This window comes from Ptiloglossa arizonensis, chromosome 7 (assembly GCF_051014685.1).
Source record: "Ptiloglossa arizonensis isolate GNS036 chromosome 7, iyPtiAriz1_principal, whole genome shotgun sequence".
Taxonomy (NCBI): domain Eukaryota; kingdom Metazoa; phylum Arthropoda; class Insecta; order Hymenoptera; family Colletidae; genus Ptiloglossa; species Ptiloglossa arizonensis.
Window position 1 is genome coordinate 14,221,108 of NC_135054.1, and position 17,769 is coordinate 14,238,876.

The following is a 17,769-nucleotide window of genomic DNA, read 5'->3' on the forward strand; positions in this document are numbered from 1 at the left end:
ACGGTATAGTATATTTCATGGTCGAATATACGATCAGGTTAAACTTGAAGAGCAAAGAGGTATTGAGAATACTCGTGGTCTCATTTTACAATATTTCTTCTGTTGCAAGTTTTCAATACCGTAGCCGTGAACCTTCGGTTGGGAAAGGACTGTAAAAGAAAATTGACGTTTTTATCTTTTACGACCTAATGTATTGTACCGGCTATTCAAGAAGTTGTTGCCCCAAAATTCGGTGGACTTTAATACTACTACGGGTTCCTTCGCGATTAAATGAATTTTTCAAGAGAAACCATTTGTTACATCGTATGCGGCGTGTTTGTTTACCTTTCGACTTCGTCTCCACTTAATTTGATATTCACCCCAAAACCAATTTCTCGCGAATCGAAGCTTCGAGTCGCAATAAATTTTAAAGACACTGGTAGTTCGATCCCACTGAATATACAGGGTGTTGGGAAAATACAATCGAAGAATGTGTACTCCTACAGTCCCGATTAAACTGAATAAAAGATACAGGCACGTTAATGAACTCTTTCAGAGTAAACGGCAATTTTTTATTTCGACAACAATCTTTCGGTTTATTTTCCTAATCAATAATTAATATTATCGATATCCAAAATCACTGTTTACAGTGATTCGCGAGCGTACGTCGATTAAACATTCTTTGAAAACTGTACTCGGGAAGTATTACGAATCTCTAGATATTTCGACACTCTGTGCATCAGAGTCGGGTACTCCTTGCCGCATAAAACGTAGAAATTATGCAATAAGTTTCACGTCGAGGACAGCCGTGTGCTCGGAATAAATCTATTAAAATACAATTTATTAAAATCTCAAGTGCATATGAATTTCTCTACGCAGCGGTGAAAGTGGGTTAAAAACTAGTTTAAATGTTCCTTTTGGTGTAACAACGAAATCCGATTTTCCGCAATTAAATAGCGCGGTCCTCTGTATTAAATAAGTAGCCTTGCTTTCGTGCAGTGCCCATTCAATCTGCACGACCAAAGGATTTCTCTCAATATTATATCTAAGGATTTCGAAATCTGCATCCAGAGAATCTCTTGGTCCGCTTTCATTGGATAAAGCGCCAACTTTGTGGGGACATTAATGCATTTTACAGAGCTTCTTTCACTCGTGGAATTTCTGTACCAGTTTCAGACCTCGCCTCGGCTCGGTTCAGGGGGAAATAAAAATGCAAACCGATGGTTGCCGGTTATGTGTGTCTTGCGGCTCGTCAAAGGCTCTTTGCTCACTGTTCACGAGTGTACTTTATCATCGATACGGAATAGCTAATTGATTGTTTCGATAAGGCTCCTTCAGGGTAGCGATCGCTGTCTAGATACGAAGGGGAACTTACGGGTATGTCGAGTGGATTGTGTTTGCTCGAACGATCAAAATGTTGAATACAGTTCGAGGAACTAAAATGTTGATTTAGAAGACGATCGATGAACCGTCCACGTCGTTTTCCCTTTACGTCGAAATCGATACAAGTATACATTGCTGAAAGTAAAGGAAGGATTTTTTTGAAAGATCACCATTCATTATCTTAATAGTGACCAGGTTATGTACGTCTATCCGGAATGCAACGATTAATATATCGTTTGATAAACAATACAATTATAACGCTTAGATTAAATTAAACTCGACACTAGAATAACTAAGTGACAATGTCACCTTTTATCGTTTTAACCGTGACGAGGTTATACATTATCGATTTAGAACGCATCGATTGATAGATTATTTATCGTATTTAATAAATGATACAATTATAACGTTTAAATTAAACGAAGGTCGACGTTGGAATAACCAAGTGACAATGTCCTAGGTATCGATCTTCTCCTAAATATGAATGAGAATTTCTAAGGTACGAATAAATATTTTGTCAATTTATTCAATAGATCGTGATCTACGGTGTTCGTGGAAAAACGTGATCCACTGTTTTCGAAGTATAATTGTGTTCCGCGTAAATATTGATTTTTACATTGCAATGTGGTAGTGAAAACGCTGGTGTTGTCGTTGGAAACGCAGCGAAGAGGGAAAACTTCCCTTCCATAATGTCTTGAGATTCTCGTACGAGTTCTCGATGTAACGATAAATTAAATGTCGCTGTGATCGCGACTGGGGCACACGTGGTCGTCTACGAAGCTCGAGAGTTCCTGTTTTTTTTTTTTTGGACAATGGAGAAATCGAAATGGAGGAACAGTCGATCGTAAATTATCGAATGTCGTTTACTTGGAGGCGACTGGCTTTTGTTTTACGTATTTTCACGGGTCTGCTCGGCTCCTTGGCGATTCGTGCGTCAACAACATTGTTAAAGCATCGTCTGGATTTATGGATAGGTCTTTCATTCGTTTTTCAAATTTATGGGGATGAGCTTGTTTTACACACCCGGGTAGAAATATTTGTCTAAATACGAGCGGTATTTATTAATTTATCGAAACTGTTCTAGAGTAATAACGTTAAGAGAATTGTTTCTTCGAAGAAGCTTTCGTAACTTTGACATTTAATATTTTAGCTTAAAATCTAGGGAAGATAATTTCTGACTTTGGTGTACTAGCGATCGAAGGCTATTATTATATAGTAAGAATCAAAAATTTATTTTATCGAAGAAACTTTTATCATTTTTATTAACACTTTAGCGTGAAATATGGGGAAGATGAGTGATCTCAAATTTTAGTACATCATTGAAAATTATCATTATACATTAGTGATTAGAGATTCGTATCGTCGAAGAAACTTTTACAATTTTAATTAACATTTTAAGGTGAAATAGAGGGAAGATCTTAATGATTAAAGATTTCTCTATTCATCTTGAGTCAGCTCGCTCGTTCAGAATTGTCTCTCCGTAATGAACTGCTGAAGAAACACGGTATTATTATTATTATACATATATACTTCCTAACATCAGCCGCTGTTGATACAATTATCCAAACGTAATTTAAGCTGGAACACCCCGATGTGCAAGATCAGCTGACAATGTACGAATACACTCATTGCATAATTATCGTGTATGTGATACGTTCCCTCGTAAATGAGCGTATGCGCTCTGCGTACGTCCTTAATCCACAAATCTGAGATAATTGGCTGATCTGTATCGTGGTACCCTTTAGCTGGTGTTTCGAAACAGCGGTGTTGATAGGACGTTGGAACGAGCAGGACGATTGTCGTGTTTCCCTTTGACAATAAAAAGAGTGGTTAGAAATCAGGCTACGAACGCTGAGAAACGATGGGTTGCAACAGAGTAGAACCGCGGAGCTAATGAATGTGGCTATTCATGCTTTAGAAATTCGAATGTTCGTTTATAGCCCGAATGACGCTAACCCTGTTAATTAGACAGCCGTTTACACGCTTTACGCGGATATTTCTCCGATTCGCGTGTTTTATGAGATTGCAGCTTGCGAGGTTAACTCTGAAGAACAATCGAGATTCCTGTGCACTTTGCTCGAAGGAATCTCGTACTCATTAAGTTTAACGTTTCTGTTTTCCCTTTAACGCCGTTTTCCCATCCACAACGCGCGATAGAGAACATTGTCGATCGATAGCGGTTTGTATCGCGAATTTTTAAACCGTTTTTTCATTTACGCAACGCGATTAAAAAAAAAATTATCAGTTTGCAGCGGAGATGCACGTTGCACCTTTAAGCTGCTGTCTCGCTTGCGCGAGACGATTACGAAACGATCGAGAAAAATATCAAACGATGTAATAAATTCTCATTTAACGAATTCGTGGACGTATTTTCGAAGCTTTCGTCACACAATCATTTTTAGAAACGGTGTATCGTAATTAACACCTCAATGGGCTGCTAGAGGTTGCGGTGCTGCCCATTCCAGGTAACTGACCTACGAGCTGGGCTGCTATGGTCGACCAACCGTACCGCTCTCACGTTACATTGTTTGAATGAGGTCTGCAATAAAATTGAAATAGGCAGGTATCGTAGCCAATATAAATTTAAACAAGGCTCGCACCTATCCGATATTGCTCGTTACGTATATTACAACCGAGCGAAAACCATTGCCCAAAAGAGCAACAAATTCTTCTGTGTACAATATCAGCAGGTACTGTATATCGTGTACCGTATCCTGTATAAATTTAAGCAAGGACTTGCCTGAAATTGCCAGCTAGGTGTAATAAAACTAGGCAGAAACTTTTTCCCAAAATGACAATAAATTCGTCGATTTCTATATATAATACAATATCAGTGTACAGGTACAGGCATTGTATCCTATATAAATTTAAACAAGGGCTCTACTTACTTGAAATTGCCAGTTAGGCGTAATAACATCAGGCAGGAATTTTTCCCCAAAATGGCAACACATTTCTCGACCTTTATGTACAATATTACCAGGTATCGTATTCGAAAGTGCCTCATTCTTCGGGCAACTTTCCTATGGTGGTGTACTGCTCTCTGCGAGCTCGCGAGTGCGTTTCCCAAGATTGTGAATCACGAGTATAGCTATTTCTGCAATTGGAAGAATCACTATTGCCGTAGGAAAGCTCTCCGGTGGACGTAATTGAAAACGGTTAAATCATTTCCGATTTTTACGGAAGCTACGATCGTCGCTGGAAATTATTCGAGGAAAATAAGGAACGAACGTTAACGAGGATTAGATTTTCAGTCGTTTTTGGGAGGCTACGTATACATCCATCGATCGTGCGAAGGTAGCGAGTACCGTGAATACATTATTATTATCTATCGGAGAGCCTCCATTAACGCTTGAAACTTTAAGATCTAAGAAACGAACAATTACCGACAAAATGGATTGTGTTCATAATGTATAGTTTAAAACAAGTGTAGGAAGTAGTTCGAGCAACATCGCGAAAGATTCTAAAAAAATAATCGAACAATTGAATAATAATTTCTATACTTTCTATTGTCATTTTGAATTATTTCTGTACTTTTTAACCAAATTCGAAATCAGCGAAACGATGATTCAAACTCTTTTTAATTTTACCCGGTCTACAATATATTTGAAACTATTTTTTAATCATATGTAATTAATCGTTCGAGATCTACAAATATTCGCAGTAGATGTTGCACGAGTTGAACTCAAGTTTTAAGTAGATCGAATATTTTATCAAAGGGAAAGGATTAGTATAATTTATAAATGCACGGTGAAATTGATTGAAGTTGTCGGAAAGAAGATAATTGAAAGGAAGCTGATAATGTATCTGAAACTTCAACAAAATGGAAAAGTCACGACGTGTGTACCATTGGTGTAAATAATAATTAATTGTAACAGATGCGTTTGTCAAGATGACGGTCATCCATTCGGTTTAATTGCACGACAGAGAATGTAGGGAATCGCTGGATGTTTTTCTTAGAGCTTTAGATTACAGACTTTCGAATAACGTGGAAAATATTTGCTCGGAAGTTTCTGCTCGAGCATAGGATAGTAGGACGTAGTTTGCTAAACGAAATTCACGGAAGTCTGGATGTGTTTAAAAATGGATATTACTCGTCTTGGATGATCCCATTGCGAGGATAAATTATGCAATTTATCAAGAATACAGAAATATAACTACGCGCAATATTCGACAGCGATACATTTAAAATTGATATGGAAACGAATTTAAAGCGCACGATTAAAACTGTAGACACTTCTTGTTCGGTTCGATCGTCAACTTTGTCTACTTTAATTTCAAAGTTGTTCAGATTTTGAATCCTCTAAATGTACCTCAACCATTTGTGTGAGAAAATAGCCATATTTGATAGCTTTAATCTTCTTACGTGTCCAAAAATTACACATTCCAGGTTCATTGACTATCCAGTATGCTTTCGAATTAATGACATGCTTGTTGCTGTTGAAAAGTGGGGCCACGAGCTTTAATTAGAATCTGGAATTTGTCATAAAGGGGGAGATTGAAAATAGCAAAGTACGGAAGCGTAGAAATTCCTAATTCCGAGCATTGCACGGACGGCACGTTCGTATTATGAACCCAATCTTTATTGCAGTTGTGTGAATAAGCATGCGAGGACTATGTTTGCTATAATTATTGCAACGATGTAATTCGAGTGGTCGGACGTTATATTAAAAATTTGGATTTTAACCGATGCACCAGACGGCCAGAAAATTCTAATAAAAAATCAGTTCTCCGTGCTCCGTATGTATATGTTAAATTGTACATCCTCGGTGCTCATTGATATATCTGCCTTTATTTCTTAATTTGGAAACCCCGGGTGTCCGAATTAATTCAATTTAAAATGATTTATCGACCAGCAATTATTCATTTTTCACCGGTGCATTGTCAATTCTATTTGTTATTATTACGCATGGACGTCAATTACTCGCGTTTTCTGGCATTTGGTAGGCAAGCAAGTGTTGATTGACTGATATCGAGACCGATGCTGCTAGAGTGTGTTTCCATGGTCGTACATAGCACACGAAACGTTGGAAATTGATCTTTGATTAAAATGGAAAATATAATCATCGTCTGGGAAAGTTTTAATTTTGCTCGGCCTAGTTATCGGTGAAGGTATTCGGGAAATGTAAACATACGTATCAAGGGAACAGTTTTTGTTTCGATAAATGAAAGAAAATTTCGAAATTGTATTATTTCGAAAAAGTAATTGTATCATATTTCTTGAATATCGAGAAACGTATTGAATAAAATATTGTAATAGATTGTATTTTTATTTATATTGTCCAGGGAAATATTTTTGAATTTGAGCAAACCCATTGAATAAAATATCGATTTTAACTTTATTTATATTGTCTACGGAAACTAATACATTCTGCACGATAATTCCGGAAACAAATTGAAACATCCTGTCGTGGATATCGGTTTTTCAGAAACCTTCGTTATTTTTCATAATAAAATTCTATCGTAAGATAATTATTTAGCGAAACATCGTTAAAATAACCTCCATCCGGCAGTTTGCAAGTTCGAACGTTAGAGTTTCGTGAACGACAACTATTCGTGAAATTATATTTTCCACGTGTATCAAAAGTTACGTTTCATAACCCTTGAAACCCGTATTCCAGTTATATTTTATTACCATGTATATCAGTGCACACAACTTCTCACACAGGTGCGATAAATACGTTCCCAAACGATCGGTAATAATACCACGAAAAAGTAGCGCGACTGGTAAAATTCCATTTTGTCGTCATTGTAAATTAACACAACCGTACTCGAAATGAGCGATCGCAGAAGTTTCCCAAACAAACGAGCCAGGCCGTTTTCACAAACGCAGCGCACCATTGCAGACACGTTTTTGAAGTTGTAATTGGCAAGCTCGTCAATGTCCTTTTCGAAGTTGCCGCGTTTGATAAGGAGTTTGCACTTTACGAAGCTTAGTAAAAGGAATTAGTAAGAGAGAGAGAGAGAGAGAGAGAGAGAGAGAGAGAGAGAGAGAGAGAGAGAGAGAGAGAGATCCAGTTGTATATATTTATTCAGTCTCGTCGCCGGTGGAGTATTTGTCATCTTAATTTCCTCAAGGGAGGGTACGCTTCAATAATGAAAATACTTGGCTAAACAGTGAAGAAGACGTTGCATTGCCCGCGACTTGATAATTCTCCATCGCGCGTTGCACCAGGCTCGTTAACGAGTGCAACTTTCCCGTTTCTTTCGCGGAACGAAACCATCGTGATGTTTAATTAACGCCTGGCGATATTGAAACACGGATATCGTTGAACGCTCCGCGAATCATAAACTCGTTAGACCGCCACCATCTGGAGAGGATTCGGGAAATTAATGTTTATAGGCGCTGGTTCTCGTCTGAGATTGTGTCTTAGCTCGTACGTGGATCAATATTACCTTGCAACACGATTAACGTCTAATTGCCGTTTACCAGCTTAACAGCAGTGTCATTAGTCGTCACGATTCAGGAATGCATCCGATATTGGACGAATTTAGTTCTATCGCTTTGTTACGTTTAAGAAGATTCACGAGGAGATTCTCAATCGTTTCGGAGCAACACGTTATTTACTACAGGTGGTATTTCAAAGATCTAGTTTAACAGAAGATTTACCGATGGTTGTTTTATCCGAGAAATAACGAATTTTGGTAATTAATTTTTAATCGAAGAAATACACACCGTTTTGACTTGGAAATATTTATATATTTTCTTTTTTTTGCCTTATAGGTGCGAAAGACAAAATCAGATTTATGCGAAACAAGATAAATGATATTTTATTTTATCAGTCATTAGAATTTTCAATTTGGATACATTCGTGTTTGTAATTTTTATAATTGGGTTACGTATCGAATCTGATGCATATCCTTGTGTTTCGGAGGAAGAATTTATACGAGTTCTATTGAAAACGATGCAACCTAATTGGAGGGCGATTATGCACGAGTAGGTCGAAATGATTCAGTGAATTTTATTTTTCGTACGAAGCTTCGTTTTCAAGGAGAGCTTTGAAATCAAGTTCGCGTTCATTTCACTGAAATTCGATCATTGTATTTCGATATATGGTTTATTCGGTATAAATGGAATGTTAATGCCGATGGTACTGCACTGTATTGAAGTAAGCAATTCACGACGTTGAATCGCGTACAGAATGAAATCGTAAAAGTGGCATTTAACGAATTTCTCTCATCTCGAAACGATACCACCACTCATCTTTGAACAAATTTTTTCCGCTCTGAAATGTGGAGCACACATACACAGAATTGTTGGAGAGGTAATTAGAGATTAAAGGAAAAGGGCGCGAAACGGGGAATGAAAAAGGAAAATAAATTAATGGGCGGGGAAAGAGAATGTAAAACTGGTGAAAAATAAAAGATGGAGAATAAATTAGAGAAACCAGAGTGTGAAATAAGGAGTGGTTGACACAGTGTGTAATGTAGAACAAAGAAAGGAGAAACGTATAAATTTTCCAAGTAACACGATTTTAATATCAATAATTAAGCAGTAACCATAAAACTGACACGAATTGCAACGACGTAAATTATTTTTGTTTCCTTGCTACCTAATTTCAACAATTAGGAAAACTCCGTATAATTGCTCCTACTACCTGTAACTCGTTATTAATTCCATTCAGGTTTATGTACTGTTATTTCTGAAGTTGACCAACAAACTATAGTTGAAACCGGTTTAATGAATACAATATGACCCTTGCGACTTTGTCGACAATGTTTTATACAATTTTTGTTTACCAAATATAATTCTTGGAATTTTTAATTTAATTATAGAGACTTTATGGGACGAGTAGTTTAATTTAAATCTTCGATGGTTCATAGTACAGAAATACTACAGTATACTGTGGTAATCGTTACACAAGAGAAATACTTTAAGACAGAGTTACAAATATGATTGGATTAGATGTATCAACAACTCTCAGTGTCCTTATAATAATGATACTAAATTTACACTTTGTCTTTTCGTAACAATGCATACACATTGCATATTTGTTTATACTTGTGTGACATATCTAGTCTACCAAACTTTGCGATTAGTGTGAAATCTCAATAACGATAAAGCTCCAACAAAGTTCCAATATGTACCGAATTCTGTGCGTAGAGCGTTCCAAACGCGAACGAATTTCTTAAAACGAAACGGAAGATTAAACTGCAGCGGTAATTACCTCTCGGATGATCGAGGAATTAAATCATTAGAACGTCATATTCTTCTACCCCTTTTATTCTCGCGGAGTACGCGATGAATGGGCCGAGCAACGCCTTTCGCGATGATCGAACTACCCTTCCTGAAATCCGTTGGATAAGGATTTCGCCGAGAAATATAAAGAGGTTAGGCTTAGTCTCTGCTTGACCTGCTTACGTTAACTCGCCCCATTCACCGCCGAGTTTCTCAAGTACTTTGCAAACTTTGGCGCGCTTGTAGGTGGGTTATAAGTATAAGTAGCCGTAAGTAAGTAAGTAAGTAAGTAAGTAAGCGAGCGGCGGGGGACGAGCGTGTATACCTCGGTTATGTAAAGTGTTCACCATGACGGGATACTTAAGTCAAGGGGTCCTTCCTGTTGCAGATTTACCCAGGTTTGGCAAACCGTTGAACAACTTGACGATCTCGGTGGGTCGCGAAGCCATTTTCACCTGCATCGTCGAAAATCTCGGAACGTTCAAGGTAAGACGCGCTCTCTATGCTCGAGCGTACCAACGGTATCCACGCGCCGCTGCGGCCGTTCCGCAATTACACGCCTCGCGAACGTCTTTTTAATAAATGGCGACGTGTGTCCCGGGGTTGAAAAGAGAAAATCTTACGTCACGAGTTCACAGCGTGGCGTGGAAAAAATGGTTGTTAATCAACGACGAACGACGCGAGCATTTCTCTCCGAGTTGCGAAACATGTTTTTTTCTTTTTTTTTTTCGTTTTTCTTTTTAAGAGTCGATGCGTGATTTTCTTTTTTTTCGTAAGACTGTGATCGTTAGGGTCGATGTGTTTCGTGTTTCAAAAGTTGATCCGAATTTTTAGATTTCGTCGGTTATCGCTGAAAGTACATGATGGTAAATTTACAATTTAAGAAATTCTTCGAATTTCGTTTAAAAAAATATAAGAATGTTGACGAGTATTGGGTTGTGCGAAAAGTCATTTCGTTTTCCAAAATGGAGAATATATAATTTCATAAAATGTTTATACACTCTTTATACACTTTAAAGAAATCGTGTTTCATTTTCACCAAAAAAAAACGAAATGACTTTCCGAATAACCCAATAATTTATGACTTACGTGGATAGATTAAAACGGGACACTGTGTACAGTGACGGAAAACGCGTCTCGATTTCTTTCGCGATTCAAGACTCTTCGCCACTGACAATTTATCGATCAAGCCATAACCAGAACGAGGCACGAGAAAATTCGTAGAACAATCGGCAAGGGAACGATTCCGCGCGTAAAAATAAATCGAAAATGTGGAATGCGTGTATTAAATATGAAGCATCGTTTTCTTGGGAATCGATTTAGAAAGTTCACGGGGCACCGATTCGAACTAGTTGGAAAATACCGAGATCGTTGTTAGAATAGTTAATTGTTTGTGAAAAGTTGTAAAAACTTTCGCAGCTTTCGCGAGCTTTAGCAAAGAGATACACATATATATTGTAATTTTGATATTTCTCTCAGTGACTTCGTACATTTCTTTCTTTCTGTTTAATCGTTCATTCACCATTATTAATTCCATTTTTGTGTAACCTTATTTCTTCTTTCGTAAGAAATATGAATCGTAATCGAGAAAAGTAACTTTCTCTCCCCAAAGATATCCATTTTCTTTTCCACATTGATACAAACATTTATCAATATCACCTAAATTCGAGCTCTCGTAATAGGACACTAGAAGCTTTAAACTCCGGTAATAAGACACTGAACGCTTTAAATTCTAGTAATAAGATACTAGAAGGCTCAGTCTCTAAGAATAATATACCGAGATCAACGCTGGCAAGTAGAACCAGCGATCAATGATCAGACGCACCAGCGAAGTCTCGCTCCTTCGTTCCGGCGTCCCGTGAAAACTTCAAACTCGAGTATCTCGAAAACGAAGCCTCGAGTGAAAAAACATCGTCCTACATTTTCGACTCGCCTTTTTACGTAGAATCATCGCCGTGCCCCGTTTCAACGTTTCGAAGCTTCCTGTACGCGCGTACTTCGTTGGAACAAGCACGGTATCTCGGTCCTGGAAAAACGAACAACCAGAGTCTAACGGGCAGTAGCACGTTGCACCTACGTTGCAACCTTGAACAATTCCAAGCCCATCGGGTCCCGAAAAGAAATTTCACGAAAGCTCGAAAGATTCCCTCCTTCTCTGTGCACATTGTTCGAACGCTCGAGGTATCCCGGTGGAGAACAAAGGGTAAAGTAAACAGTGGCTAACGCGGTAATGGCACGTTGCACCGCTGTAACCTTGAACGGTCCGGTTCCATCGGTTCTCGAAAGAAATTTAACAAAAGCTCCTACGGGCCAACGTGGACGAAGATAGGAGAGAGAGAGAGAGGGAGGGAGGGGCTAACAAACGGTGCAAATAAACTCCGCGCCAGAGATTCGGACGAGAATCCGTATCCGACGCGTATCTCGGCAACTCCATTTAAGCAGAAATAAAATCCCGCGGGGTGTGAGTTCAGCAGTTTGTTAAGCGGTTCTTGGCCCCCTTTTTCCTTCCTCCGACCAATACTTTTTATCCGCCTATTCTCTTTTTATACCTTTTCTCCTTTCCTCTCGTTCCACCGGAGGCGGAACAACCCTCTTGGAATGCGCCCCCTCTTCGATTCGCTAACCCTCTTAGCCGAGTCCTCTTTCGCGCTGCGACCACGTTGGTACGAGTTATAGTTTCCCGGATAGAAACGCCACCCCGTCCACCGCCCTCGCGACCGGGACACTCTGTTTCGCTGATGAAAAAAAAAAGAAAAGAAAAAGAAACGAAAAATGAAACGGGAAAAAGAAAACGAATCCTCTCGCCCCCTTTTTTCGCGCGGTTGAGAACCGGGACGAAAATGGAATAGCGTCACGTTGTTCTCGTGGTCAACGACGACCCTCCGACCGGAAATGAGAATACTCGTGGTCAATACGAGAAGAACGGGGGTAAAGAACGACGGGGGTGCACCGGTGCTATTTTATTCTTCACAAAGGACTCCTCCCGCGTTTTCGATAATCGACGAGAAAGGGGGCCAAGGGAGACGGCTGGGCGCGGGGTTGGCTCGAAAATTAACGTGTTCCGTAACTTGCTCCTCCTCCGCGGCGTTCTTTGAAAGTTTCCACGGTGTTGTACCGTGCCCTGTCGATACAAATTCGATTACTTCGTCGAAGTAATTATCGAAGTTAAAATCGTCGCGAAAGAAACCACGTTCGAGCTGCGTGTTCGCCGGAGGATGGGACGATAATGAGAAACGAATCGCGCGAACTACGGGACGCGCACCCACGCGCGGACAGGGGGTGAGGAGGGGGAGGAAGGGGGCTTGCTTAAGCTTCGTGTTCCGAGTCGATCTCTAATTCTACGCGATAATTAAAGTACTTAGAAGGGGGTGTACGGTAACTTTGATGACTTCGACGCGCCCGTGTCGCCCAAGTTACGTCACCGATACCGAGCCCTCCCCGGGGAACTTCTACGTGGCGATTATTTCGCAAGTTAATAAGCGTCTTATACGAAATGCACGGGGGGTGTTTAAACCGGCGATCGAAAGTGCAACTTTCTTCGTCGATAATTAATTTGCCCGTTGAAATTCGTTTACCCGGACCCGTGATTCCCAGCGAGAGAATTTCCGCTGGTGAATCAATTTTTCATCAAAGATTTGCAGGCACAGCAACGATGTGTTTCTTTTTCTTTTTTCATTCGAGCGAAGGGACTTCGAGAATACCTGTAGAGTGTTTAAATTTCTTTAGAATATTTACCCTTACTAAATTGGTTCTAAGAATGTGATACTTTCTTTTTAAATTTCTAGCTTAGATTGTTTTGAAAAGCGATACAAACTACTGTATAATTTCTTCGAGATTTCGCAGAGTTTCACGAATTTTGAGATTTTTTTTTAGGTTCGTTCTCCGAGTATCAGGCATTGATTGCATTGAATTTTGGATCCGTTATAACGCCAATACGCGATAGAAACTCGGCAATGTTGCAGAGATTCGATCTATAACGAAGCAACGACGCGTTCGATCGATTCATTGTTCCGATATTGAAACAAATTGTCCGAATATTAAACACAGAAGTCTACTCGTACCGTGAATCCATGGAGGATCGTCAGCGTTAACCGAGGTTATTAAATTCGAACTATTGAAAAACACAGATTGGACGTCTCGAGTTTGTATGGAAAACAAGCACGTCGAATTTTTTTTCTCGCATTAATACGGTCCCGTGAAGCAGCCGAAATACGCAGGAATTAAACAACGAGATTGTGAAGCGAAACAGTTTGTACATTATCCAAAGTCGGCGGGAAATTTTAAAATTTCATTAAAGAGTCGAAATTACTTCCTGCGGAAGCACCAGCAAAGCAGGAACCCGCTCCAGCGCCCCACCGACGCGTATTTTTACTGCTCTAAACCTAATTGAAGTTGGAACCCTCGAATTTTGTCGGAGTTTGGTAGATTAAGGCCGGGAGAATTTTTTTTCCCCCGCGTTAAAATAATCGCGCCACTTAAGACTCTCGTCGTTTCTTGTTTCCTGTTGTTTTGCGATTTGTCCATCGTTTCTTGACGACGATTTACAAAACCGAAGACTGTGCTTCAGAAGTACTCGTATTTAAATGTCCAAGATTGTAGAGTCACCGAAATAGCAATTTAAAAAATTTATAATTGCGTATTGGACGCGTTGTAGAGGCAGTTTCGAAATATGTGTTACTATTGCCCATGGAGGGGAGAGTTCGTGTTAAAACGAGTGAAAAATGTAGAAGAATATTTTTTCGTTCGGGGTTCTGTTTTAAGGAAAATCGGGCTTGAAGATTTTCGGGGCACGCGCACGGTTGTGTCTGACCATTGTTCGTCGTTTCTACTTGTTTCCATGCATATTAACAGCAGAACTACCAAAGGGTTTAACCTGTTTCGAAACGCTTTTTAAAATTACTCAATTATTAACGATGTCGAAATAGACAACAAATGATACTCGTAAATTAATTTGCTAAATAGAAATAGGTTCACCATTGATAGTGTTAATATTTGATAACTGTTTAGAATCAGTTGAAACAAATATGCGATACTGTACCGATTGGTAGTAGTACTATATCATTGCCTATATTAATAAACACCAACGTAAATAGAAATAATAAGCAATAGTCATACATATTGAACCACGTGTGTGCCCTACGAATTTTTGAAATCAATTTTCTCGAAAACGACATCTCTGATAAAAAAACTTTCATTCAACATTTTCGATTCGTTTTCAACGAAGGAATCGGCCCATTCTTTGCGCTGACCACGAATTTTGTTCCACGCTGTATTGTACGCGAATTCATTAATTATTGCACACTGGTGGAAACGAATGTCCTGCTCTCAGGTTTCGAATGTTATTACTCGTTCCTCGGTAAATGTGCTTTATTTATTTAGATTAAGAGTCGAGTTTAAATGAGTGTCAGATTATTTACTTCGCGAGGGAGTTTCAGGTCGCTTAATTCGGAATAAATTTCTCTTTAATAGAACCGGAGTTTTATTTCCTTCTCAGTTTAATGCGATGAGGGCTAAATCCCATTTCTGCGAGGAGGTGATAATCCCGAGAAAATATAGAGAACATTGCTGTGAACTTGTCCGAACCAGTTCAGATTTAAAATCATTCACGAACGAGAGGAATTTTTTCTTCACTTATCGCTTTAAATAATGCTGCAGAACCATATATTAAACCCTGGTATTTAATTCTAGCTTCCATACGCGTGGGCGTATTACAGGGTGTTTATAAATAATCGGTAACATAACCGATCGGTGATGCTGATAAAAAAGTAGAAGCAGGTTCCCATAAACACGCGTGTAAAATACTAAATACCGTGATTGTCGATATTACGAATAAATGACGACTAATTCTCAGTTTCGAACATGCACCTTTTGTTCAACGTCTCGACTTACATATATTTTCAGCGATCTTTGGAATAATTATAAATTAGAAACCTATAAACATGAAACTGAACTTGTACTTATAAACATTAGATGGAAACAATGGGAGTGAAAATTTTTGAGCGATCTTTGAAATAATCATAAATTAGAAACTTACAAATATGAAAGTAAAGTTATACTTATAAACGTTATAGAGACACGTTGAGAGTAAAAATTTAGGAAGCGAATCGGTAAATACGATAATAATAACGATGGTTCAGTCGAAACGTCGAATAAAAATTGTTCAATGCAATTATCGTTGCGTGTGCGAAGTTTAATCGCTTCGAAAATATTTCGTATTTAAATCGTAAATTTATAGTATTGGGCTGCGCGTATGTAGAGTGTTTGCAAAGTTTACGATCGATTTTAAACTTTAGCGACTTGACATACCTGACAACTACCAGATAAACTTTTGCCTCAAAAATGGACTCGGGATAAAGTTTTATTCCGCACTTTCGATACACATTCATAAATAGAATCGTTTTTTTTTTTTTTTATCGTGTCATAAATAATGTCCCGCCTTTCCCATATTCGTTCGACGTTCGTACTAGAAGCGTTTTTTTCTTTCTTTTTTTTTTTTTTATTTACACCATCAACACAGAAGAAAGCTTTTCGTCATCCAGGCGCGAAAAGGCGTCTCCGTTTTCTTGTTTGGTTTGTCGCTCTTCGACGCGTAATAGTGAATTCGAGTTTCGTTTTTTGTCGCATTTCGTTTGAGGAAAACGCCAGCTGCGTTTTCCATAGTGTTGTGCATTTTTGACGCAGATTTACAAACAGATTTACTCAGGATACGTGAAGCGATATAGAAATGGTTTGTACAACAAATAGAAATGTGTTCTTTGCAAAACGCTGGGATAAGTCGACAGTTCGGGTAAATAGACGAATTTTTAGAAATATGAACGCGCTGGAAAAATACAAAATGGCTGGAATTCTCTCGTTTTATTTGCTAATAAAATAACTGAAATTATTGTGTAAATATGCAGCCATAATTGACTAAACGGAGGGAAGATAAATAATACGCGAGACATTTTTTTAAAAAAATTACGCTCCATATTTTTAACAACAAAGCAGAGTCAATTCAATTTGACGATTGCCTCCTCTGCTACTAAAATCAAGAATTTACAAATAGTGAAGTAATATTGTATTTAATTGTTCTGTTGTCACAATCGAATGCATTCTCAGATATATCCGAATTAGGGCTTCGTGTTACAATTTCATCATTAAATAAATTTTGTCAACGATTGCTCCGATACATAAGTATTAAATTTGTACCTAATTTAAGGGTTTCTTCATTAGAGATTCCATGTTTCGTTCAAGATTTAAAATATTAGTATTTGTTACTCGAGTGTAGACACTACTTAAAAGAAATTCATTTGAACGAAACACAGAATATCTAATCAAGAAATCCACTAATTATAACTTAATTAACTAAAATGTCAAAGTAGCCATTAAAAGATCCAATGCATTCGATAGTAAAATTGTAACGTAAAGCACTAATGCAGTATTTTAGTTTAAAACTAAAATTCATTTTTTGTAATTTTTACAAGTCGAAGTACAAAGAAAAAGCAAAAAATTCGAAGGAAAAATTCCCCTCCACCAAAGTGGTTGTTGTCGCAGTCCCTTATTTAAATTTCCTAACTCGACGTGTATCGGTTAAAAGTTTAGCCGTGCACCGTGAACGTTTATATCTGTTGACAAAACGTCCCGTAGATTCTGTCGCAACTGTCCCATCAGATTACCAGTTTGATCTCGCAAGAGCCAGCCGAGTTTGCCAAATGGTTACATGGCGTTCCACCGTCTATTCTATACACGCGGTACGTTTATAGCGAAATGTAATCCGGTTTTCGCGAACCGTAACTTTATCGACCTGAAATCGAGTGCCAAGTACGGGAAGAATTTGTCTCTGGGTGCACGACAAACGTTCGTGGAACGCTTCGAGGTATTCGCGTATCGTAAAAGTCGCACAGGAAAATAGTTTAACGGGTGTGTGCAATGCCACCGTGCGAGAAATCGATGCTTTCTGAACGTTCGAAGTTTCAACAACATAATTCCAAAGTATTGTGACATTTTTTCAAATACGAAACTCTCTGGTAAGAAAAATCGATGCTTTCCGAAAACTCGAAGTCTTAACAACATAATTCCAAAGTATTGTGAATTTTTTAATATACGAGACTCTCTGGTAAGAAAAGTAAATGATTTTTGACAGTTCGAAGTCTTAACGATATAATTCCAAAGTATTGTGGAATTTTTAAAATACGAGACTCTCTCTGGTAAGAAAAATCAATGATTTTTGACAGTTCGAAGTCTTAAAGATA

The 17,769-nt window shown here is 38.4% G+C and overlaps 1 protein-coding gene across 1 annotated transcript in view; it reads left to right on the forward strand.

Annotated features, from left to right (window-relative positions):
• Positions 1–17,769, forward strand: part of LOC143149025 (neurotrimin) — a 162,765-nt gene that overhangs the window by 66,382 nt on the left and 78,614 nt on the right. The window contains exon 2 of the mRNA XM_076316000.1: positions 9,927–10,024. Within this exon, the coding sequence (XP_076172115.1) occupies positions 9,927–10,024 (98 nt within the window). The remainder of the gene's footprint in view (positions 1–9,926; positions 10,025–17,769) is intronic.